We start from the raw sequence: 25,700 nt of genomic DNA on the forward strand, positions 1-25,700 counted from the left end.
TTCTGTCGGTTCAAATTCACTCAAACAGACATGACATGTACCATCTGTAAAATTTATTCCTTTTTATACCGAATATTGTACAAGAAGGAATAAATATACTATGCGTCTACTACGCTTTAGGGGGGAGCACGCCTAATCCTATCGCGTACCTCCCAGTATAAAATAAGTAAAAACACAGCTACTAAACTAATGATCCCCATAACAAGGTATACCATATTATTAGGCATAGTAGCCCTATGCTGGCCTTCACTCTGAGCAATAGCATAGCCACTGCAACACATAGCTATGAAAATCTGTTCATGAATTAATCAAAGCAATAAGACATTGAATCAATCATATATCTAAATTTAATTTTCTTCAGCAGGCTGGGATGGTTGAATCGTGTTGATGATCGTTAACATATTCATCATAGCAGATATATAGGGGTGGCAAAAGCTAACCCGTTTAAGTTTGGGCAGGTTATTTAAAAATCATACTTCTTCGTCAATTTCGAATCATAAACATTTTCTTATTTTCTTCATATATGTATATATATACACAATTTTTAAAAATAATAGAGAGTGATAACTTCATAAATATAATTCAGTGCAGGTAACACTAAAATAATTAGTACGTGGCAAGTTTTAATTCATTATTCTAAAACTAATTTAGAGAATTCAGAAATATCAAAATTAAAAAAAAAGTTCTTTTATATAGGTGATGCCTTAATTGAAAATATGTTTTGCCATTTTTTACATCTACTTAATTAGGTTCTATACTTTTTAAATCTGGTCTTTTTGTCCTCGCAGAAAACTTAAATTTTATAGAAAATATAGTGAATGTATATACATTTTTTAGTGTGAAACCAAGATTATTAAGTGTGTCATTCTCATTCACGTCAATTGGCCGCATCATATTATATAGCCAATAATGCATTTAGCCTTTTGGTTATGAACAGTAAAACAAAAATAAAAATAAAAATAATTTAAGTATCAAAAAATAAAAATCATTCGAATGCAATTTCACTTAAAACTCGTTTGATTGGGAAATAAGTTATCTCATAATTAGTTATTTCAAAAAAAATTATCTCGAATTATTATCACAAACTGAATGTGGGATAAAAATTAACATCACAATTCCAGAATACCTAATTTTGAAATAGTAAATTATTTGGTAATTTTATCCTAATTAATCATGGAATAAACTCGTACTAACATTAATCTCGAAACTAATTTTTTCTTATCGTTCGTGAAATCAAACGAGCCCTTAAATTATACCCGGCCCAAATTGATTATGTTCAACAAACCGACCCATTAAAAAAACCTTTGAAGAAAACTCTACTGGTATTACCGGCGGCGGCTGTCAAAACTCTTCCCTAAAACTTTACTTGTATTGCCGGCGGCGTTACGTCCGGTTGAAAATCTTCAAGAAAACAAAAATGGCGGAACTTGCTGTCAAAATAGAGATACCCCAGAAAGCTGAAGATGAGAAAGAAGAAGAATTGGAGGAATTGGAAGAGGAAGATGAAGAGGGAGAGTTATCATGGTCTTCCGACTCTGAAATTGGTGAAGCTTTGGATTATTTGGACACAAAAGATAACTCTGAATCGAATGTTGGTGCTTTTAGTCTCCAAACAAGGCGCCCAAATGCTCATGGAGGACTTCATACTAGACCCAATTCTTCTGCTTTACAACCCCTTTCTAATCGTACCCAGAAATTTGCTAATCATATCAGAGCTTCACCATTAGAGGTAATTTTTGAAAAGTTTGGATCTTTTTATTTTTTATTTTGCTGAATTTGATATAGTTAGGGATGAAAGGTAGTTTCGAAGTTTAGTTAAACAAGGACAGAATGGAACTCTTTGTTTATTTTTTGAATTTGAATGTTACATGTTAGTAAGTTAAGCTTAATCGTAGCTAAGTTTCACCTTTAGAGGTAATTTTGAAGCTTAGTTAAACAAGAAAGAGTAGTATGAAACTTTTTTTTTCTGCTTTCTTTGGATTCAAGTGTAGTGCTATTGTTTAGTGAGTTGAGCTTAATCATATCAGAGCTTCATATATGTTTTTGTTTTCTTTACATCGTTAATGTTGTTCTAAGCTTAACTCCGCTCGTTTTTCCAATTGAGGCAAATTCTTGAACCCCTTTGCCCCATAAGTTTTAATGAATAGGGAGGTTTAAGATACAAAGAATACTTCAAACCCATAAGCAAAGCAAACATAATCTACCGAAATTGCGTTTTATAAACAAATATTCTTAAATCAAAAGCTAATGTCGATAGGAAAGATGGAATTCTACTTTTCTACCTCTAAATTCATTTTTTTACTACTGTTAGGATGTGTTAGTTGATGGGAAACGAATAAGATAGTTTATATGTAAAAGTGGAAGCTTAAATGAATATGATCTCCTTAAGGAAAACATGTCTTGTAAAGTGAGACTGAGTTAGATTAGATCATATTAGATGTTTATTGCCTAGTTGGGGCAGTTGAGAAAGTAAAACCTTCCCATTTATGAGCAGTCTTGTGTAAATCAACATTTTGCAGGAATGGGAAGGGAGGATCAAAGTTGGCATGTCAAATTCTGTGACTACTGCAATTCGTGGAAGTGTCCGGGATATGGCTATTGGTAAAACTAAAACGACTGAGAAAGCAGACCGCGCCACTGTTGAACAGGTAAGACCGATGACTGACCACTCTTTGGCAATATGTGTGTCAAAATTCATTTTTGTTGACTCCTATGAAAGAAAAATTGATTGGAATTAACTATTTTGCTGCTGATCGATGTAATTTTGAGAGTGCTGATTACAACTTATTATGAAGTGCACTAGTGGGATATTTGTTGTTTTCTCAGCCTACTGAATGGAACTTATGTATGAGCTAGCATTCTTTGTTAGGGTTATCAATATTTGGTGAGCTTATATTTTTTACTTGTTAAGAGCGACCAAGCATTCTTGATTAGAGTACTTAATCTGTATTGATTTAGTATATTTTGCTTCCAGCATTGTTTATTCTTTGTAATCCAGCAAGTTTCCTGTCTAAATATTTTCATGCAACTGTAGAGTTGCTGAACGTAGCTTCTGAAAGATGTCTTTGAATTCAGTTAGTTCCTTCTGTATAACTTCCTTCTATGAACTACCTGAAATTTCTCATCCTCCGGGTAATACACTCTCTGTCTGTGGGAATTTGAATCAAAAACTAGATTTTTGCTTCACATAAGATTTCTAAAGAGGCTTCTGGTCCACCTATGTTCCCTTTTTAGTTCCTCTTAATTCTTGATAAAGGTTAGTCCATCTATTTCTTCATTCTTCATGTGATTCCTACTATTCCAGTTTATAAAATGCTTGACTGCAAAGTTAACTTGAAAATCTCTAGTTTCTGAGCCAGACCTACACCCACATGAAGTCTGAGGTCATTTTTCAAAAGCACAAATCAATTGAAGATTTATATCCAAAACCAATAACTTGAGCATGACTTGATTTTTGTGCACATGTTCTCTCAAGTACATAGTTTTTTCGTTGGCCATATGGCATATCGATGCAATCAGTTTTAAATGCTTATATATGGATTTCACAGTATTAATTCTTCAAAAGATCTATCTTTTTTCTTCCAGGCAATTGATCCAAGAACACGAATGGTTTTATTTAAAATGCTCAATCGCGGTGTCTTTCATGATATTAATGGCTGTATTTCAACTGGGAAAGAGGTAAACTATAACTTTGCTACCTGTTTGTTTTCTCTCTTTCACTAAAAATGTTGCAGTTAAAACCTCTATTCCTACTGTCTAACAGGCCAATGTTTATCATGCAACAAAAGCCGATGGTCAGGAACTGGCGATCAAAGTATACAAAACTTCAGTTCTTGTATTCAAGTATGCCACGTGGCCCTTTTCTTTTCTATTTAATTTTTTCAACATTCTAGTAACAGTATTATGTATGGTGCTTATGTCATCTTCTGTTAAAACATCTTTTTGTTTGAGTGCACGCACACACCAGAACTTGCAATATGATGGAAAAGATTAAATTAAGAATTTGCCACTTTGTGTTAATCACAAGAATTTTTGAGGTGAAAATGTATGTAGAGTGAGAGATAAATATCTTAAACATTTTAAGATCCATATTGTACTAATACCTGAAAGGCTTAAATTTCGTCACTTAAGTTCAGCTCCTATTTCATTACCTCTGAGGTAGAGGCAAGGTCTGCGTTTAATCTACCCTCCCTGGACCCCACTTTGTGGAACCCAACCGGGTGTGTTGTTGTTGTTGTTGTTGCTGTAAGTTCAGGGTCAATTATATCACATATTATTAGTTACGTGTGCTACAATATTTCTGACTTCAAATTTCTTCTGTTGTAGTTTTGCATCTTGTGACAACTTAACTGAACTTCGTCATTTGTTTAATCCTCTTGGCTAACCACCACACTTGTGCTTTGCAACTTCAGGGATAGAGATCGCTACGTACAGGGTGACTATCGCTTCAGACATGGATACTGCAAGCACAATCCACGGAAAATGGTTAAAACATGGGCTGAGAAGGAAATGAGGAATCTAATGAGGTATGTGAAATCTTATTTTCAATTCTTGGATCTCGTTGCCTTTGGCCCTTACAGGCTTCTCTCTCTTCTCCTCCTCTGTCAATTATTGGCCTTTATTTTCTTGGCTTCTTGCCAATGAGATCTGTAGCTTAATTATGGAAGCACATAAAGTAGAGGTTCTATAGTGCAATGTCTGCCACTTGGTCCCAGAGATGTTCAACAGCTACATTGCCTGCTAAAGAAGTTTCATTACATAGTTTCTGAGTGCAATCCATACTTTTACCTAAAAATGAAAAGAGGAGTGCAATTTCTCCTTGAATTCTATTCTATGCTTGTCCTTGTTTCTGGACATGTGTTAACTTTTGAAGTTTCATGCTGGTGGAGATCTTTCTCTTCCTTTAATGGTTTTTTAAGAAATAATGGCATATAACTAGACAATACATCTGTTGAATAATGCCACTGAAGGTAAGCGATTTGATGGAATGCTGACAACATCAGAGAACTCCTAGAGCGTTAAAGCAGACCTGGAGAGCGATCCCTATATGTGTATTCTGGATCATTTGACTAGAGAGGAACATGACATGTTTTGAAAGTCAGAAGAATTATATATCTACAGAATCAAGGATAAATGCCTCCATATTTCTGGAGTAAATGTTATTTGGTGGATAGTCTTAGCTGATACATGGATTTCTAGATTTACTTAAAAGAAGGATGTAACTTACTGCATGTCCACCCCTTGCAGTTTTTTTGTATCCTTTTAGTGCCATCTTGGCACCTTAGTAAGGAACCTTACCTTACCAAAAAATAAATGACATGTAATAAACTTTCGTATCTAGCAATGATTACCTTCCAGTTAACTCATGTGTGTAAACTGGGTTGTGTATCAAATTTCATTTGAGATGAGCAACTTATGTCATTTTGTTACTCATATTCTTAAGTTTTCTGGAACTGCAGGCTAAGGGCAGCTGGAATCAGGTGCCCAGCTCCAATTCTCTTGAGACTTCATGTTCTTGTTATGGAATTCATAGGTAATGAGCACGGGATGCTAACAACTTTTTTTGCTTGATGCGTGCTTCCGTGAATTTCCATTCATTACACTCTGGTTTAACAGGATGGTAAAACTTTTGTGTGATAGGGAAAGGAGGCTGGGCAGCTCCTCGACTAAAGGATGCTGCTTTATCTAGTGACAAGTTACGTGAATGTTATGTGGAGGTTTGTTTCTATCTCTTGATGTTAAGATTATTGAACCAGGCATCTTGTAATCTTGCTAAGATTACTTTATCAGTATCATGAAAGTGATCTATCTTTGACGTATTATGTTGACCACTTTGTAGAGAACTTTTAGTGTCCTGAGTTATTAGTGGTTTGTGTAGACAATGGAGTTCCTTTCAATGTGGTTGCCCTTTTATATTAAATTTATGCTTTTATTTAATATTCTTGGTGGGAGAAGAAACGATAAGCTGAACCAAAAGTACTTGTATCACTTGGACTTCTTCCATCAGATATGAGGTTCATATTGGCATGATCAAACCAAGCTTTGAATGCTGAATTATACCGCACTAGAAATTCTGATTAAGGAACTTGCTGTCAATTGCAAATACAACTTAATGATGTCAGATGCATATTTTAACACGCGACAAGTTTTTCTAGAATGGGCATTGTGCGATGTGATTCTACCCTAATTTGATACAGTAACTACTTTATATTTGCCAGATCATTATGGCAATGAGAACTCTATATCAGAAATGCAAGCTAGTGCATGGTGACTTGAGCGAGTATAACATCCTATATTTCGAGGTAGGCCTTTATCTCTATATTTATAGCTATACTAATAGTTGTAGGCACTAACTTGTAATTGTTTCACACTATACAGGGTCACCTGTATGTTATTGATGTTTCACAATCAGTTGATCTTGACCATCCTCATGCGCTTGATTTCCTCCGAGAGGATTGTGTACATGTTTCTGTGAGTTCTCATTGTAAAGCTTATATGACAATTTCGGATTAAAACTAACTTATAGCTAGGCACCAGCTATATGAGTATTGATTTGTGCTGGTGGCGGCGGCATGCAGGACTTCTTTAAAAAACATGGTGTGGCTGTTATGACAATCCGGGAGTTGTTTGATTTTATAGTTGATCCAACTATTGATGATGATTCAGTGGATAGCTATTTGGAGAAGGTATGGCTCATACATGTATTGGATGATTGAATGCGTGCGAAATGTTGATTCAAATTCTTTTATATTCAAACTACTTGGAATCTTTAAAATTGCTGTTTCCCCACAATATACTAGGTTCAAGAGAGAATTTTGGCTAGAGGTGACATGACTGCAGAAGAAGAAATTGCCGACTCTGTATTTATTCAGGTATTATTTCTGCCAGCTATTTGAACTACTTTTTTGTTTCCATCATACATAAAAGGTTAAGGTAAACTTTAGACTCGTGGTCAGATTGTACTTGCAATATTTATCGACGTCCCTAAAATAGGTAGGGATTTTCAGATTGGAATGTTGAAAAAGATAGTGTTGTGTTAAAATGCGGAGACATTGGTCATATCTAGGGAACTGCTGTCGCCTGTCGTATTAGAAATGCAGTATGTTTTCATCTGTGGGTTCAACTTGTTTTGATAAATTGTTTGAACACGTCGGTGGATTTCTATGATCTTTTCATTTCTGAAGATTGTCATTTCTCATCACTGTTATATATTGCATGGCAGTCATTTATTCCCAAGACACTTGATCATGTGAAAGACGCTGAAGCAGATGTTCAACGCATTATTAGTGGCGAGGATACAGGAGACATGTACTACAAAACTATTACAGGTCTGAAGCAGGCTCTCTCTGGGACAAACCCTTCAGCAGAAGATCAGCAGCACCAACAAATTGACGAACGGGGACAAGAGACCACTGCTGCAGCTGAAACCAACAAACCATATGATGGTGAATCAGAGACAGAGACCGAGTCAGATGATGATGACGATGACGATGGAAGTGATTGTAGTGAAGGCTCATCATCTGATGGCGAGAAACCAACAGCTGCTGATAAGAAAGCAGCTAGAAAAGAGAACAAGAAGAAAGTTAAAGAAGAGAAAAGAGAATCGCGGAAACATAAAATACCAAAAGCTGTGAAGAAGAAGAAGAAAAAGTTGGCCAAGGCCAAGAAGTACCGGTAATCGATTATCTGCAGTATAAAGGAAAGTTTTGTTTGAGGTTTAAATTGTGTAGAAAGGATCTTAAAGTTAATAGGTTTTTTAGTTAAAATTCTGCAAAACAGAGTGAAGGGTGCTGCAAAGACAAACAGTTTTCGCATAAATTTACAACTTTCAACAATTTTGGTCAATCAGAGTAACTTTGTTTTCCATGTATTTCTAACAAACAAGGCAGATTTCCCACTTCATTGTACCATGTTTTTCCAGCCTATGATAAGTGATTTTCCATGAAAATTACATCTTACGAGTAGTAATGGTCTTGTGGAGCTCGAATAAGCTCATTTGTGTAGAAATCTTTCTTGTTATGGTTAAACCATCTGATATTCATAGTCTATTGGTTCGACTAATTTGGGTTCGAGTCAAACTAAGACTTCTGTTTAAAAGTGGAGGGATTCCAACAATCTCGTAATAATCATGAAAATTATGGTTATGTTACTCATGGTGAAATTTTTGTAGGTATCAAATCAGGACTTTGACAATTGTCCCATCAAGAAAAGTAGGACAAAAATAAAATTGATCTTGGACTAAACTTTTGTAGCGTTGACAATTTCAAATTTCAATATTCTTCTAACAAATATATATATCCAAACAAGCAAAAACAAAAACAACACAAGTTTGCTGATGAATTGCTGAGTAAATAGATCAGATCTAAATAGGACTGCTGTTCTTCGTGACAAACATGACCTGCTCGTACCAATTTCAGGCTACCATAACATGTCGGGAATAAGAGAAGACATATGGACGTAACACAGCTTCCTTTTCAAGGGAAACAACTCTAAGAAACTTAAAATGACTATTGCAACAAAACTCAAGAATCACCTCTGATTGATCTTTTATTTATCAATGATCTTTACAGGATATATTTTTTTCATCTGTAAGTCTTGTAAGTACAAATGATTTACAGGATTCATAACCAAACAAGAGAGGCAATATTTGATTGTCTTCACTCTGCTAATTTGCTTTTACTAAAGCATGATCTTGACCAGAAATTGGTTAAAAATCCTTTCTTTTTCCTGCATTAAAAAAAAACAAGAAAATACAGTTTTTAGCTTGGGAAAAACAACAGAATATGCTTAACTTTAGGAATCTTTACACGAATAGCCAGACAGTTTTACTGTTTACTTTTTTATAGCTAGTATACATAGATTATACACAATCATACACATAATCTATTCTTTGTTCTGTTCTGTTTGTCCTAATATGCAAATACATTTTTTTGCCAAAATTAAACTAGTCAAAAGTCTTGTTCAATATTCTGCTAAATTAAATACACAGAGTATAAAACAACCAAGAGAAGATAAAAAGGATTAATCTTTGCTTTGATCATTTCATAAAAAGATTCCAAAACCAATTTGTTAAAGAATTTCACCTTAATAATCAAATCACATAAATATAATGTCAATTTATTCAACAAGTCATAATATCAAGAACCCCCAATATCTCAAAACTCATTTTCAAAGTAACAACAACAACAAAAAAAAAAAACAGTTTGGTGCACGAAACATCCCAATATAACATAAACAACCAAAGTGTTGTTCACAACTCGAACCCGTAACCTATAGTCTCGCAAAGACAACTTTAACGTTGTTTCAAGGTCTCAGAATTTTCTAAGTAACAACAACAACAAACTGAAAAAACAGTCTGGTGCACTAAAACATCCCAATATAACATAGACAATCAAAGTGCTTAAGTCCACGACTCAAACTCGTAACCTATAGATCACACAGAAACAACTTTACCGTTGTTTCGAGTCCTCCTTAGAAATTTCAAAATAACAAGATGAAGAATTAGAAGATACCTGTTAGTACTTGTTCTGCTATCATTACTGCCACTGCTTTCACTACTACTACTTCCTGTTTTGCTACTATCACTCTCACTTGAACAAGAAAATCTCTTCTTCCACCAATCTTTCTCCAAACTTTTTAAACCTTCAACTGGCTTAGGTGAAACTTTAGTACTACTTGTTTTTGGTGGAATTGGAAAAAACATCTTTAAGAAAAACCCCTTTTCTTCAAAACTTTCATTTCTAATCATTTTCCCCTTCTTGTTTTTACCACTTTCTTGTCTTTTTACACTTTTCACCCTTTGCACCACAACTTGTTCTTGACTAGTACTAAAATTTTCTTCTTCTTTATTGATCAAACATTCTTCTTGATTTGTTTCCAAGATTGAATTTTTTTCAACAAGATCCTTAAGTGACAACTCATAACATGATTCAGGCATGTTCTTGATCATTTCCATTAGTTCCCATTGGCCTTTAGCTATAGCTAGAGCTCTAGAGCTAGGTGAAATTGATCGATGATTCGTCGAATTATGAAAGGGGTGATCAGGGCTTCTTGATGAACTATTTTTCCATAAGGGTGGTGAAGAAATACCAGAATCATCACTATAATCAACATGTTTTTGTGACATTTCTAGGCCTCCAACATCATTTTTTGGCCTATTTTTTTGGGTGGCATAATTGTTGTTGTTATATGTGTAATCTGAGGTTGTAACTGGATCAAGAATGTGTATATGATCATTGGGTTTTTGGTTTCTTGGATCAAACATGTTTGGAAATTGAGAGGATTTTAGGATGGGGTGGGGGGTGAGAGAGGGAAACAATGAGGGAAAAAATATTGTGGTGTGATGTGTGTATGTAGAAGTCATATGTATATTAGTACTAACTTGCTTCTCAATTAAAAAAACAAGTAGTTTTTTTATTGGCCTTGCTTTTTGTATGTTAGGCACCTTAAATGAATGAAAAAAAAAGGATATCAACTAGAGTCGTGGTGGAGTGATAAGTACTTATTTATTCTTAATTAGATGTCTCAGTTTGAGTCTCTTTATGTATGAAGTCGCCTTTGTTAAGGAGCACTTTACTTCCTTGGAATTTTCCGACATGAAAATTGGGCTCCAATATAGATATCGGACATCGAATGAGAGAAGAAAAATAAGGAAAAGGACAAATGATAAAGTAGTATATAGAATCTTTATGGATCCAAGTATATATGTTAGGTACATTTTTTCTATTTTTTTAATGCGAAGAAATTTGATTTCGTAGTCTTTTATAAATTTAAGAAAATTTATTTTTATATATAAGAGATTTTTATTTTTATACGTAAGAGATCTAAGAAGATTATTTTTAAAAAGTTTAATATGTGTGTGATCACTTCCACATCTATTAGGGTGTTAATTTGATAAGGAGGAAAGGTTTTTTTTTTTTTTTTAAATGATTATAAGAGATCATTACCACACTATTCGAAGATGTTTTTGCTTACCTCTTTAGAAAAATATTTAAAACCTTTAATTATAAGAATATTTGTGTTATTTAAAGTTTATCGTGTCTTTACGTCTAACTTAATTAATACTTTGTTAATTTGAACGATAAGAATAGATTGCGATGATAATAATAAATAATTTAAAAAAAAATATCAATTGAAATAAATTTATTCAAAAGACTAATATTTGGGATCGAAAGCAGTGACACATTAATTTATGTACTATAAAAAATGGAAAAGAAATATGGAAAGAGTAAAAAAAGTCAAGAGTTCTAGATGGATGATCTCTATCTGGCAATCTTTTGTTTTTATTTTGTCATATTTTTCCATTGAGTCAAAAGACTCTATTTGTCCCTTTTCATACTCCAATTGATTATATATTAAGATATTTTAAAAATCTTTTTTTTTTTAATTTTCAGTCTTGTCAAATACTAAACGATAAAATACAGTTTACTAAGTTATTTATATTTATTAAATGTTTCTTGAAATTGATCATTATTAAGATAAAGTAACTCTTTAATATAATAATTGAAACAATTACTGTTATAGAGTCTGAAGTTTTTGAATTTGAGCATTGAGAATAAAGAAAATTTTAAGAGAAAATATTTTCTCTAAAATAGGTTTTACGCATACACAAATTTAAATTAATCGATTACTCAAAACAAATACTGAAAATCAAATTGAAAACTAAAAAAATATATGATACCATTATTGGTGTATGAATTGATATCTCTCTTCCTTATGCTACCGACAACTTATATTGATATATGATGATGACAATTAAAGTATAAATAATTAGAAAAAATGATGACATATCAAACATTAATAATTAGTGAAATTATTTTAATTTTATTGCCCAACGCAGACTTAATAAAATAATTAATCAAATTATGACTTTTAGTTTAGTGGGAATCAAATCATCAATTTTGACAATGGCATCCTAAATTATTTTAAAAGGGAATTATGTTTTTCATCATAAAATTTGATTTATTTCTCATATTTTGAAGATATTAGTAGCTAAATGTAACTATCAAAACCTTTACATTTACTTTAATTTTTCCATAAATAAAATAAAGTCTATATAATTTTAATGAGTTTGAATATCAATCTTTGGTTTTATTGGACTTTGACATATATATAACACAAGGAATACGGATTTTAGTGTAAATGCATAATGTTTTTTTAAAAAAATATATAGTCCTAAAAACGAATTTTAAGGTCAATAACGTGGTTGATTTTTCATCTTTTTTTCTGGTCCATATTTATTCAATTTTTTCTTTTAGTAATAATTTCCCAAATGCACTATTATTAGTTTTATTTTAACACACCAACGTAGTGTACAAAGCAATTTTCTCTAGCAGGGTTCGGAAATGGCTGCCCCAGATACGGAGTTAGGTAGGACCGAGGGGTTCATCTGAATTCATTTTGATGAAAAATTACATATATAATAGATATTAAACCGTCTTCAACTTTTTCATATTTTGAACCACTTTGATGAAAATCTTAGCTCTGCCACTAACCGTATCCATAGCCCAGGGGGGATTGTAAATCGCCTACCCTAATACAAGTTTTACTGTCTATTTCTTCATCTTGAACTCGAGACCTAACTACACGTTATACAAAAATAAATATATCGTTGCTCCAAGACTCTATCGTAATTGTCTTGGTTTGTAAATGAAATTGCTTTGATGCCATAAATATTCGAATAGCGTTCAATCTTAGACTTAAAATAACTGCATTTCTAGAAACCTTAGTTTGGTAATTATTAGGCCAAAATTAAGAAAAAGGTCAAAAAATAAAGTATGTAGTAAAATAAAATAAAATGAAAACGATTTGAAAAAAATAAGTGCACGTGTTGGACCCCGTTATATGACTTTTAAAAAATTGTCTTTGGATTATATCATCATGACTGAAATATTTAATTTATTTATTCCAACAAAAAATAAAATACAGCTGCAGATGTTAAGGATGGAAAGTATAAAATAATATAATGGAGAGCCGCCTAAAAAAATATTTTATTTTGGGGGAGTGGGTTGCATTTATAAATGGAAATACAAAAAAAAAAAAAAGTTGTTTATCCAAACAAGTATAAATTATTAAAAAATCAAATAAAAAAACTAAGCAAGCTAGTGCAAATACTGAAAATAAAAACATCCTCGGTGTAATTTCACAATCGAGGTCTGAAAAACCTGATGTATATGCAAATCGTATCCATATCTTATGACGGTAGAAATATTGTTTTCGAAAGATCCTCTGTTTAAAAAAAACATAACAAATTGAATATGAAAAGATAATATATATAGTTATAAAGAAGTCACGTAGAAAATAATTGTGAAAAAAATTCATAATAAAAATAATAAATAATACGACAATCAATAAAATAGATATCAAATGCCAATAAAAAATTTTAGCTTGTAAAATGGATTTTAGCTTATATAATTTATTATTGTTGATTTAGGTATTCAAGCAACCCTAGCACCAATAATATATTTCTCTCTAGTGGGGACAATTTTTTTGGTGCGTATACAATTGTTTTTAATTGAATAATGGACGATGTCTCAATTTTTTTTAAAATTTTTTCATTTAAACATCTAAACTAAGAGTTATATCTATTAAATATCTAAATCCAAATTAAAGAATACATTGTAATACAAGATGTTAACATGACATACAATGTGTTAACGGTTAACCACCTAAAATCAAGACTTAAATGTGTATAATATGAAAAACACACATAAAATCAAGACTTAAACGTGTATAATATGAAAAACACACAGCAAAATATGAAAAGTCCAATACTTTTTACTTTTTAGAGTGGGGGGGGGGGGGGTACGTATAGCACTATAGCTTTATCATAATACATAATTACCCTATAAATTTCAAGTGGCAAATCACCCCATGTCCCCGTCATAATTAAAAGATATAGTTGAAAAAAATGTTATGCACTTTTTTCCTTTTTCCATGACAATGATTTTTACACGTACTATAATTACTTGCTAGATTATACTATAATCTCTACTTTTAAACATTACATCATTGTGATCATAATTACTTGTTACCTCAATATAACGTGATATTTAAACTGTTTACGTGCATTTTAATTATTCTATTTAGTAAAGCTGACAAAATTAGTATAATTAATGCTTAATAGCCATCCCTATAGTTAAGCTATATTAGATTACTTTGAAGGAGAGAAAAAAAATAAAAATGAACCACGTAAAATTAGAACAAGTTTTTTTTTTTTTACATACAATGAAACATAATTTACGATCACATAAGAGGAAGCAACGTAGACTGGGGTGGGATAAAAAAACAGAGCGATTCTAAATTTAATCAAACCCCAGTATAGATATTGGACTCGGGTGAAAAACGAAAACAGATAAAAAAAAGAGCTTAGATGCACATTGTTTCATCTTGAATCAGATGTGTGTGACGACCCAATCGTTCACAAATTGTGCAAGTTAACATCATCGCTCTCAATTGCACCAGCCGGGAATCGAACCCGGGTCTGTACCGTGGCAGGGTACTATTCTACCACTAGACCACTGGTGCTACTTGTTTAACAAATCACTAATAGTTTTAATTACTACATAATTCCTCTTTTATTTGACTAAAAATAAGGTGAAACAAACTGTTTCTTTCTAAATATGTTTTTTTTTAGATATATTAAGTAGATTTCATAATATAAAAATTATTTTTTTAGCCAAGTGTAGAATTATGTGAAACTCATAGATATTTATATAGTGCGTATAATATAGTAAAAATTAGGCAAATGACATAGTATAAGAAAGAAATTACTTTCTTTCCCTACTCTTTCATTAATTACCAAAAATCCCTTTTTTAGTGTTTTTCGGATACATAATATAGCAGTGTGGATACTTAATATAGCAGCGCGGATACTTTAATTAATAACGGGCGGATACTTAAATTATTAAGNAAAATGAACCACATAAAATTAGAACAATTTTTTTTTTTTTTTACATACAATGAAACATAATTTACGATCACATAAGAGAAAGCAACGCAGACTGGGGTGGGATAAAAAAATGGAGCGATTCTAAATTTAATCAAACCCCAGTATAAATATTGGACTCCGGTGAAAAACGAAAACGGATAAAAGAAGAGCTCAGATGCACATTGTTTCATCTTGAATCAGATGTATGCGACAACCCAATCGTTCACAATTTGTGCAAGTAAACGTCATTGCTCTCAAATGCACCAGCCGGGAATCGAACCCGGGTCTATACCGTGGCAGGGTACTATTCTACCACTAGACCACTGGTGCTACTTGCTTAACTAATCACTAATAGCTTTAATTATTACATAATTCCTCTTTTATTTGACTAAAAATAAGGTGAAACAAACTGTTTCTTTCTAAATATGTTTTTTTTTTTAGATATATTAAGTAGATTTCATAATATAAAAATTATTTTTTTAGCCAAGTGTAGAATTATGTGAAACTCATAAATATTTACATAGTGCGTATAATATATAGTCGACGTGCGTATAAGCTATTGGATGACACTGTTAGAAGAAGCAAAAAAATCTTCAAATCTGATTTTTCCTATTAATCCAACAGTTTTCGAAAAAAAAATCTCATCCCAAGTAAAATTATGTATATATTCATTTATATTACAGTTGTGGACTTATGGTGCTATAAAATTCTAAATTCATTTATATTTTTGCCTCATTTTCACATAACAACAACCACAATAGGTTGACTTTTTAAAGATGATTTCAATATACATTAACTTGGAGACGTGGTTGAATTAAATGAATGGGAGTCCAAAACATTACTTCGTTTCAATTTGTTTGATTTACTTTTTTTTTTAGTCAATTTTTTAAAAAATGATCCTTTTCTTTTTTAGTAAATTTTTAATTTCAACTTTCCACGTGTCATGTTTAAAATCACAACATTAAAAAGTCGATTCAAAAATCTTTTTTACGTTTTAAAATTTTGCACCAAGTCAAAATAGATCATTGAAATGGAGGGACTTACACACAACTATGTATATTGGGTCGCTTTATCTCTGTAATTTATTAATGTAAGTTGAGATTAATCGTGCTTCAACGCAGAATAAAATAAAAAAAACATGTATGTTTGAAACTTTGGAAGCTCATTCTTCAAATTCAAATTCCCCGCGAAAGCAACGGAAATGGGCCCACCATTCCAACCTGCTTAAGGCAAAGCTAAATTGAATTTGAAAAATAAAAATAAGAAAGTTTTAACTTTTAATTCAGAATTTAATTTGTCCTTAAACAAATATTAAAAAGAATGGGTATTAATAGCATCAGTGATCGAGTTGGCTGAGCAATTATTATTAATCTTTCAAATGGAGGATCTTAATTTAATTTTGTTTATATAGTTTCTTGATTGAACTCGTCGCATGAAGCTTGTGGAGACACTCAGTGTTATGTGCAAGCTATTACACTATAACAAATTTTATCATATACGCATCTGAAAAAATAACAATTTGCGAATTGATTAAATATTAGACATTAAATACGCATATTGATCACGCAATAATCTTGTGATATCCACCAATCGATAGCCCTCAACTTTATTACACCAACTAATATATTGAAGTTGCATCCTTTACAAGCAAAAGTATTAAAGGTGTGTTTGGTACAAAGTTTTCTATTTTTCAAAATTTTCTGATTGGTTAAATTTGTTAAAGGATATCTTTTTTTAGAATAAATAAATTTCTTTAAAATGTGAGAAATAATTTTCTTAATAGGGAAATCAAGTTTCATAAATGAAATTTCATATTCACTATTCCTTTTCCATCCATCCGATCAGGGGTGGATCTAGCAGGGGCGAGGGTGTTCATTTGACTCCCTCGGTAAAAAAATTACAATATATTATTTTAATGTATATATGTAGTCTTTTCGAACTTCTTGAACACAAGACTAAAGATTGACTCAGTGATTTAAAGTTTTAAGAGCAAATCTCTGGCACTATTTTTATTTTCTGAACATCCTTAGTGAAAATCCCAAATTCACCACTACATCCAATGCCCCCCATCCCATCCCTCGACTATTCTACCCCAACTACCCCTAAATCCTCACGCATACATCTCATAGTGTTTTGCTGGATTACAACGCTCACATCCTATCCTTTGACTATTCTACCCCTGCTACCCCTAAATCCCCACGCACTTCATCCCATTGTGTTTTGCTAGATTAGAGTAATTTTTTTTGGGTAATTGTTTTATTTATTTATTTATGTGCCAAAATACGAAAACCACTTATTATCCAAAATTATATTTTCTTTTCCTACCAAACACACCCTTAAAATACCTTTATTTTATCATTCAAATTTCATATTACATAATTTCACTTTCCTTGATGACACCAAACTCTGTTTTTTTTTTTCCTTAAAAAAGCNACATCCAATGCCCCCCATCCCATCCCTCGACTATTCTACCCTAACTACCCCTAAATCCTCACGCATACATCCCATAGTGTTTTGCTGGATTACAAAGCTCACATCCTATCCTTTGACTATTCTACCCTTGCTACCCCTAAATCCCCCCACACCTCATCCCATTGTGTTTTGCTAGATTAGAGTAATTTTTTTCGGGTAATTGTTTTATTTATTTATTTATGTGCCAAAATACGAAAACCACTTATTATCCAAAATTATATTTTCTTTTCCTACCAAACACACCCTTAAAATACCTTTATTTTATCATTCAAGTTTCATATTACATAATTTCATTTTCCTTGATGACACCAAACTCTGTTTTTGTTTTCCTAAAAAAGCAATTCAAGAATCGAAAACAGAGAGCCAAAAAAAGAAAAAAAAAAAAGCTTCGTCTTTTATCCATGGCGACTGTTAAGCTTCTTTCACTTTCATGCCTAAGAAATGAGAGCAGTTATGGAGGTTTTACCTCAAAGGCACATTACCCATCAATGCCCAAATATCCAAAGGGCTTTTCTGTATCTTCTGGTGAAGAAAAAAAGGCATTTTTTTCAGTTAATGGTATGAGTTGTTCTGCATGTGCTGGTTCTGTAGAAAAGGCAATTAAAAGACTTTCTGGGATTAAAGAAGCTGTAGTTGATGTTTTGAATAACAAAGCTCAAGTTATTTTTTACCCCACTTTTGTCAATGTGAGTAATCTGATTCTTGATTTTGAGATTTTTAGTTGCTGAATGAACGTAAAAATTTGATCTTTATGGAAATTTTAGTGGATTCTGGTAATGATTTAGGCTCATTATGTAGAAATTCTACAAGGGGTTATCCAGGTTTAAGATTTTTGTTTGTTTTTGATAATTGTGGTGTTTGAGCTAGCTTGCATGGACCTTGACTAATTTTATGGGTACTTGCTACCTCTCACGAGCATAGGTATCAGATAACTCTGTCCCCGAGGCTAAGATTCTGAATAACAGAGTTTGAGTTATCTTTTGCCTTAGCTATGTTAGTGTGAGTCCATTCTTTTGTGCTTATTTCAACAACAACAACATCAACATATCCGGTGTAATCCCATAAGTGGGGTTTGAGGAGGTCGAGTGTACGTAGACCCTTACCCCTACTTTGTGGAGGTAGAGAGACGGTTTCCAAAAGACAAACTTATTTCTGTAAGAGAGTACATATTTGTTTCTTTTTTCAAGTTTTTCTGGATTTTGTTGATCATATGAACTAATTAGGTAGAGTTTGAAGCTTTCCTTTATATTTTATTTATGATTTTTATAGAAGTAAGCCACATTGAATATGTTATGTATGTTCTAAGCATCGTGGTTGTTTATATAGAAGTGAGTTACTCAATTGAATATGTTANGTACGTAGACCCTTACCCCTACTTCGTGGAGGTAGAGAGACTGTTTCCAAAAGACAAACTTATTTCTGTAAGAGAGTACAAATTTGTTTCGTTTTTCAAGTTTTTTCTGTATTTTGCTGATCATATGAACTAATTAGGTAGAGTTTGAAGCTTTCCTTTATATTTTATTTATGATTTTTATAGAAGTAAGCCACATTGAATATGTTATGTATGTTCTAAGCATCGTAGTTGTTTATATAGAAGTGAGTTACTCAATTGAATATGTTATGTATGTTCTAAGCAAACTTGTTAAAGTCAAGGTTTTCCCCTTTGCTCTTCCTTTAAGTTTTTACTTTTGGCTGAATGTTGGTTGTGTTGGATGACGTGAAATTCTGTTGTCTAGTCTTTTTCAACCTGAGTTTGTGCAAGAAAATATACATCGAATTGTCAAGATTGTCGTTGTACATGGTTCTCCAACTCTTTGAACTCCAGAAACTTTACTTGTCCTTCTATCACTTGTGACTTTGTGCTTTATGGCTGTCTAATTTGAATTTAGCATGGTTGAATATGCTTTGAGCAATGAGCTTTATTTGGAATTAGATTCATCTGTTTCAATAAACATTCAAAATTAATGATGTTGGTCTAAAAAGATTATGATTAGTACTATGTTAAAGCTGCATTTACATACTAGTACCAAGTACCCTGCATTATGCAGCAGTAAATCTAGCAGTAGAAATCAGTTTTGTTTTCCGGATTTCTGTAGCATTGCAGTTTGTTCATATCATCACGCGCCACATTAATACTGAGAAAGCCATGAACAATGTACTTCCACTTCACAAAGAAATACTATAGCTACGATTCTTTAAGTCGTTGGATCTTTAGAGGAGTGGCTTGTTGTAGTTTCTAAGTTTTCTTGCTCAAATGTGCAGGAGGAAATAATCCGTGAGACAATAGAAGATGTTGGGTTCCAGGCTACCTTGATTACCGAGGAGACAAATGAGAAAACTTCCCAAGTCTGCCGGATACGTATAAAAGGAATGACCTGCACTTCTTGCTCCGCAACTGTTGAATCTGCTTTGCAATTGATCCCCGGTATACAGAAAGCACAAGTTGCATTAGCAACCGAGGAGGCTGAAATCCAATATGATCCACAAATATTAACTCACAATCAGCTTTTAGAAGCCATAGAAGATACTGGATTTGAAGCTATATTAATTAGAACAGGAGAAGATAGGAGCAAAATATTGCTGAAAGTTGATGGAGTACACACTGACAATTCCATGAGCATTATTGAAAGTTCTCTTAGAGCACTCCCAGGTGTTGAAGACGTTGATATTGATCCTGAGCTGAAGAAGTTGTCTGTTTCTTATAAATCAGATACAATAGGACCTAGAGATTTTATTCAAGTAATTGAGTCAACTGATTCTGGAAGGTTCAAGGCAACAATATTTCCTGAAGGAGGTGGGGAACAATCCCATAGACAGGAGGAAATCGAATACTGTCGTCGATCCTTTCTCTGGAGCTTGGTTTTTACAATTCCTGTTTTCTTTACTTCCATGATCTTCATGTATATTCCTGGTTTGAAGGATGGATTGGATATTAAAGCTGTGAACATGCTTAGCATTGGAGAGATTTTGCGGTGGGTGCTTTCTACTCCCGTGCAATTCATCATTGGACGACGTTTCTATTATGGTTCTTACAAAGCACTGCGTCATGGTTCTGCAAATATGGATGTTTTGATTGCTTTGGGAACAAATGCAGCCTACTTTTACTCGGTCTATTCGGTATTAAGAGCTGCTACTTCTCCAAGCTTCAAGTCTACTGATTTTTTCGAGACCAGCTCAATGCTCATTTCCTTCATTCTACTTGGGAAGTATCTTGAAGTTTTGGCCAAAGGAAAGACATCAGAGGCCATTGCTAAACTCATGAACTTGACCCCTGAGACAGCCTCATTATTACAGTTTGATGACGAAGGAAATGTGGTGAAAGAGGAAGAAATTGATAGCCGACTGATACAGAAGAACGATGTGATCAAAATCCTTCCCGGAGCAAAAGTAGCCTGTGATGGTTTTGTCATCTGGGGACAAAGCCACGTAAATGAGAGTATGATTACTGGAGAATCTCGGCCAGTGGCCAAAAGGAAAGGCGACATGGTGATTGGAGGGACTGTGAATGAGAATGGTGTTCTTCATATTAGAGCTACTAAGGTTGGATCAGAGAGTGCTCTTTCACAGATTGTTAGACTGGTTGAATCAGCACAAATGGCTAAAGCTCCCGTTCAAAAATTTGCTGATCGTATTTCTAAATATTTCGTGCCACTAGTGAGTATTAACCGGCTTCCTGTAAGATTATGTCATCATCTTATGACTCTCTGAGAGTTGGTGATCCCAATTTCAGGTTATTATTCTCTCCTTATCTACTTGGCTGGCCTGGTTTTTAGCTGGGAAGTACGACGGCTATACTAAATCCTGGATTCCATCTTCTATGGATAGCTTTCAGCTTGCCCTTCAATTTGGTATATCTGTAATGGTCATAGCTTGCCCATGTGCCCTTGGTCTTGCTACTCCAACTGCTGTCATGGTTGGAACAGGAGTTGGTGCTTCTCGAGGTGTCTTGATTAAAGGCGGGCAAGCTTTGGAAGGCGCACAAAAGGTAGCACCGAAACTTCTCAACTGTGCTTCCTGCAATGCCATATCATAAAAATTAAAATCATCATATGTTTTCTGTAGGTGGACTGTATTGTGTTTGATAAGATGGGGACCCTTACAATGGGAAAACCAGTTGTTGTAAATACAAAGCTTTTCAAATCTATGGTACTTAAAGAATTTTACGAATTGGTTGCGGCAGCTGAGGTACATTACCAGCCCCCATTGTGTTGTGTTTTCTTTGCTGATGTTTGCCCTACTAGTTCTATCACCCTTGTTAACTTAGTCATATTTCCGTTGCCCTGATAAAACAACATATAAAGCTGTTCATTGAGCCTTCCATTTGTCATTTAAGCTAAATTTATCATGATAATTCTCTGATATGTATCCCCTACTGACTCTTCTTAGGCTAGATCATACGAGGTGCTCACTCTGCTTCAATTTGTTTGTCTTACTTTCCTTTTTAGCCCGTTTAAAAAAGAATGGCTTTTCCTTTTTTGGCAACTCTTCAATTCTAACTCCACGTGAGATGTTTTAGACCACAAGATTGAAGGACATTTTGTTTTTTTCTAATATAGTGAATGCTGGTGTTTATTCATGCCAATACGTGAAACTGATAACTTAGTCTTGAATTCAGCTAAATAGTGAGCACCCCTTGGCCAAGGTAATTGTTGAATACGCAAAAAAGTTCAGAGAGGACGAGGAGAACCCTCGGTGGACTGAAGTCCAGGACTTTGAGTCTATAACTGGACATGGTGTGAAGGCTGTTGTCCACAATAAGAAGTTAATAGTTGGAAACAAGAGCTTGATGTTAGATCAAGGCGTTTCCGTTCCAGTTGATGCCAATGAAATACTAGCAGAAGCAGAAGAATTGGCTCAAACTGGAATTCTTGTATCAATTGATGGTGTACTGAGTGGAGTTGTTTCTATATCAGATCCAGTGAAGCCCGGAGCTCGTGAAGTCATTTCTCTTCTTAAGTCTATGAAAGTCGAGAGTAAGCTAGTAACAGGTGACAATTGGGGAACAGCTAATGCCATTGCTATGGAAGTTGGCATTAGTGATGTTATTGCAGAAGCAAAACCTGAAGACAAAGCCGAAAAAGTGAAGGAACTGCAGGTAAAATTTCGATGCCATGAATCTGCTGAAAGATAAACACATTTTGCTTATAAAGAATTAGCCTAAGTTTTCCTGACTTAACAAATGACATAATACATAACTAGACACTCAAACTCGGCATCAGTTGACAAATAAGCACTTCAACTTTGAAAGTGCACATCTAGACACCTCAACTCGTCTCCATTGTGTTAGTTGAGCACTCCAACTAACAAAATGATCATCTAGACACATCACTGTGGGGACGAGTTGGAGCGTATTATTAATTTTGTCATGCTGGTGCTTAAGTCATCTTAATTGATCAACAGAGTTTGGGAAAAGTTGTTGCAATGGTGGGAGATGGAATTAACGACTCGCCAGCACTTGTAGCAGCAGACGTTGGAATGGCGATAGGAGCAGGGACAGACATAGCTATTGAGGCAGCTGATATTGTCCTAATGAAAAGCAATCTTGAAGATGTTATAACTGCTATTGACCTTTCCAGGAAAACTTTTAGTCGAATTCGCCTGAACTACTTTTGGGCATTTGGTTATAACCTTCTTGGCATTCCAATTGCTGCTGGAGCTCTTTTCCCCTTTACCGGATTCCGGTTGCCACCATGGGTAGCAGGGGCAGCAATGGCTGCTTCTTCAGTAAGTGTTGTATGCAGCTCTCTTTTGCTTAAGAATTACAAGAGGCCTAAAAAACTTGATAATCTTGAGATTGGAGGAATAACTGTTGAGTCATAATTTATGTAAATATGTTGAAAGGGTAGCTAGGTACAACACTAAAAGTTGTCGCGAGATGACCTTTGGCCAGGTTACGGATTCAAGCTGTGAAAACAACTTCTAGTAGAAATGCAAGATAAGTTGCATATATTAGACGCTCGACGCATAGTGGGAGCTTAATGTATATTGCAAGTTAATAATAGTAAATATTGTGTGTATACCAATATGTGGTTGCTTTTGAATCAAAAGTGCTAATCCCATAAATTTTAATTTCTTGTTGCTGTATGATTTCATAACTTTATTTTACATGATATATACTTTTGAAAAAAAAGCAGTTTTCATAAAGTTATTTGACAAGTAAATGGAACATTTACAAGTCAAATTGCTTTTGTATAATAAGTTTGTGGGGTTGGGTGTGGTGTGTTAACTTACCTTTTGTTGATTAGTTTAAAATCATCATTGCATTACATAGATAAATATATGTTATAATAAGTGACACAGAGTCCGGATTTTTATTAAGGAATTCAAAATATGAAGAAGTATATATATGAACTAGCCAAACAGGGTTCAACGTCTACTATATATAATATAGTTTTTTATCGAAGGGGATAAGGTTCAGATTGAATCCCCTAACCCAAGCTGGTTCCGCCCTTGATTATAACAAATAGAAATATGTGTTCATCTATAACAAGAATAATAGATACAAATATTCTTAATCAATCATATTGGTGTTTGACAAATTTCAAAAAAGTATGATTCTCTAGTTAGGCTTTATGTATTTTTTTTTCTATGACCTATTAAAGAAGATGAACTTACGTGTTGACCTGTTTCGCATATAAATTAAGTGAAATAACAGAAAAATAGTAATTAGAATTACTAAATTAGTAATTCAATTTAAAGCATTTGAATTTTTGTTTAATTAAATCATAATGCCTTTGTTGTTGTAATACCAACATAAATAAATACTTGTAAAATGAGATGGAGGAATTGTGATAGTACAGTACTATTTTTCTTTTTGCAAATAATATAGTACTACTGAGTACTGATTTATAAATTTAAATTTTATGTATTAAAAAGTAACTTCATTATGCAGAAGTGTACCACTTTGTTAGCTTTATTTTAAGTATTAATTATTGAAACAAATAGGCGCTTGAACAAATTAAAACTTTAGGTGGAATATATCTCGGGCATAAATTTGTTAGTAAATTTCATTTAGATATTTGGGCTATGACACATTTCAATCGAATACGTGTTTCTATATCAGACACTTTTAGCTCAATTTTTTTGTGTATTCTCAAACTCCTATTATGTAAATAAGTTATTCACATAAAATATATTGAACTGAAATTCACATATCTATTTTAGTACTCTAGTTATTAACTTAAAAATGAAAAAATGAAATCCAAATTGATTGAAAAAAGAATGGCGTTAATTGAAATCCACACCTAATAGTTTGAGGAGTTGATTAGATTCGAGTTGAAGCCCTGCTTTGAAAAAGTGGACTTGTCAATAGAAAATCTATTAAGTAAATATTTATAAATATGTAAATATAAATTCAATTATAATATTATTGAATTTTAACTTATTATTATAAAATATATAAATTATAAATTATGAATCAAACTCTAACTTGATGTGTGATTCAATTCTTCAATTCACCATGTGAAAGATAGTGACAGTTTGAGGATCGAGGAGAGGTACCTATAGATCTTATAATTAATGATAAAAAATTATTTGTAACTCGATTTATAGTGCGGGGAGGGGGGAGGGGGTGGTCTATATCTGATCAATCAATAGATGCATGATAAATATATAAAGAGGATATATAAAGAGGTAGAGATAAGAGTGTAGGAAGCGGGTTCAATAGAGCTCATCAATAGACTATAATTGCTAAAAACACACAAGTAATTTATAAAAATCAATAAAGAAACCCCATTTCACAACTCAACAGGTGTGATCGACTTTAATTCCCACAATAACCAAGTCAAGTTATAAGGTTTCGTTTTTGAGTTGGGAATTCGAATTTAACCGAATCCCAATGTGAATATCGGATGAAAAATACATAAAAATTCAAGTCTTTGAGCCTATTTAGATAGGCTTATGAATTATAAGTCAAGAAGTCATAATAAAAATATCTAACTAATGACTTTCAACTTATTTTTGTTATTTTGGCTTACAAAGAAAGTGATTAATAGTACTTTATTTCATTTTAGCCAAAAGCTACAAAATTGTTTGAAAAGCTACCCCTATTTTAACTTTAAAACACTTAAAATAAGCGATCCAAACATGCTCAAACCTCTTTTATGATTGGCTTATCACCTATATTAATTATATAAAGGGAAAAAACTCAAATATGCCATTGAACTTTGAGAAAAGGCTTATTTATGTCATCCGTTAAAAGTTTTGACTCATTTATGACATTTTCGTTTGAGAAAATGCTCATTCGCCACTACTTAGCTAACTGAACACAATTTCAGTTTCACAAAATCATTTTTTACAC

The 25,700-nt window shown here is 33.1% G+C and overlaps 3 protein-coding genes and 4 non-coding genes across 7 annotated transcripts; 2 read left to right on the forward strand and 5 right to left on the reverse strand.

Annotated features, from left to right (window-relative positions):
- The first annotated feature begins 1,291 nt into the window (after positions 1-1,291).
- On the forward strand, positions 1,292-7,920 carry LOC125843305 (uncharacterized). The gene is made up of 12 exons (XM_049522535.1): positions 1,292-1,729; positions 2,520-2,648; positions 3,586-3,678; positions 3,764-3,843; positions 4,413-4,526; positions 5,460-5,533; positions 5,641-5,717; positions 6,219-6,302; positions 6,379-6,471; positions 6,579-6,686; positions 6,801-6,872; positions 7,223-7,920. Exons 1-12 carry the CDS (start codon positions 1,418-1,420, stop codon positions 7,676-7,678), a joined length of 1,692 nt encoding a protein of 563 aa, XP_049378492.1. The 5' UTR covers positions 1,292-1,417; the 3' UTR covers positions 7,679-7,920.
- Positions 7,921-8,273: 353 nt separating this feature from the next.
- Positions 8,274-10,295, reverse strand: LOC125843321 (uncharacterized). Its single transcript, XM_049522553.1, has 2 exons — positions 9,513-10,295; positions 8,274-8,727 (listed from the first exon to the last, which is right to left on the reverse strand). Exons 1-2 carry the CDS (start codon positions 10,262-10,264, stop codon positions 8,658-8,660), a joined length of 822 nt encoding a protein of 273 aa, XP_049378510.1. The 5' UTR covers positions 10,265-10,295; the 3' UTR covers positions 8,274-8,657.
- Positions 10,296-14,363: 4,068 nt separating this feature from the next.
- LOC125843396 (small nucleolar RNA snoR114) lies at positions 14,364-14,450 on the reverse strand. The gene has a single exon (XR_007443994.1). It is a non-coding gene; the product is annotated as a small nucleolar RNA snoR114 (small nucleolar RNA).
- A 5-nt stretch (positions 14,451-14,455) lies between these two features.
- TRNAG-GCC (transfer RNA glycine (anticodon GCC)) lies at positions 14,456-14,526 on the reverse strand. Its single transcript has one exon. It is a non-coding gene; the product is annotated as a tRNA-Gly (tRNA).
- Positions 14,527-15,096: 570 nt separating this feature from the next.
- On the reverse strand, positions 15,097-15,183 carry LOC125843399 (small nucleolar RNA snoR114). The gene has a single exon (XR_007443997.1). It is a non-coding gene; the product is annotated as a small nucleolar RNA snoR114 (small nucleolar RNA).
- A 5-nt stretch (positions 15,184-15,188) lies between these two features.
- On the reverse strand, positions 15,189-15,259 carry TRNAG-GCC (transfer RNA glycine (anticodon GCC)). The gene has a single exon. It is a non-coding gene; the product is annotated as a tRNA-Gly (tRNA).
- A 2,543-nt stretch (positions 15,260-17,802) lies between these two features.
- Positions 17,803-23,454, forward strand: LOC125843296 (probable copper-transporting ATPase HMA5). Its single transcript, XM_049522516.1, has 6 exons — positions 17,803-18,087; positions 19,664-21,055; positions 21,132-21,386; positions 21,464-21,586; positions 22,017-22,496; positions 22,802-23,454. Exons 1-6 carry the CDS (start codon positions 17,803-17,805, stop codon positions 23,219-23,221), a joined length of 2,955 nt encoding a protein of 984 aa, XP_049378473.1. The 3' UTR covers positions 23,222-23,454.
- The last annotated feature ends 2,246 nt before the right edge of the window (positions 23,455-25,700 follow it).

The sequence above is a fragment of the Solanum stenotomum genome, chromosome 10, assembly GCF_019186545.1.
Source record: "Solanum stenotomum isolate F172 chromosome 10, ASM1918654v1, whole genome shotgun sequence".
NCBI classification, from domain to species: domain Eukaryota; kingdom Viridiplantae; phylum Streptophyta; class Magnoliopsida; order Solanales; family Solanaceae; genus Solanum; species Solanum stenotomum.

What these genes read in the sequence shown, in the direction of transcription:
- LOC125843305 (XM_049522535.1), top strand. Translation starts at nt 1,418, where the DNA reads ATGGCGGAACTTGCTGTCAAAATAGAGATACCCCAGAAAGCTGAAGAT. An exon ending in TCTTGTTATGGAATTCATAG is followed by an intron (nt 5,534 to 5,640) that starts GTAATGAGCACG and finishes TTTGTGTGATAG; the next exon opens with GGAAAGGAGGCTGGGCAGCT. An exon ending in CCGACTCTGTATTTATTCAG is followed by an intron (nt 6,873 to 7,222) that starts GTATTATTTCTG and finishes ATTGCATGGCAG; the next exon opens with TCATTTATTCCCAAGACACT.
- LOC125843296 (XM_049522516.1), top strand. Translation starts at nt 17,803, where the DNA reads ATGGCGACTGTTAAGCTTCTTTCACTTTCATGCCTAAGAAATGAGAGC. An exon ending in CTAAATATTTCGTGCCACTA is followed by an intron (nt 21,056 to 21,131) that starts GTGAGTATTAAC and finishes TCCCAATTTCAG; the next exon opens with GTTATTATTCTCTCCTTATC. An exon ending in CTTTGGAAGGCGCACAAAAG is followed by an intron (nt 21,387 to 21,463) that starts GTAGCACCGAAA and finishes TGTTTTCTGTAG; the next exon opens with GTGGACTGTATTGTGTTTGA.
- LOC125843321 (XM_049522553.1), bottom strand. Translation starts at nt 10,264, where the DNA reads ATGTTTGATCCAAGAAACCAAAAACCCAATGATCATATACACATTCTT. An exon ending in AGCAGAACAAGTACTAACAG is followed by an intron (nt 8,728 to 9,512) that starts GTATCTTCTAAT and finishes TTTTTAATGCAG; the next exon opens with GAAAAAGAAAGGATTTTTAA.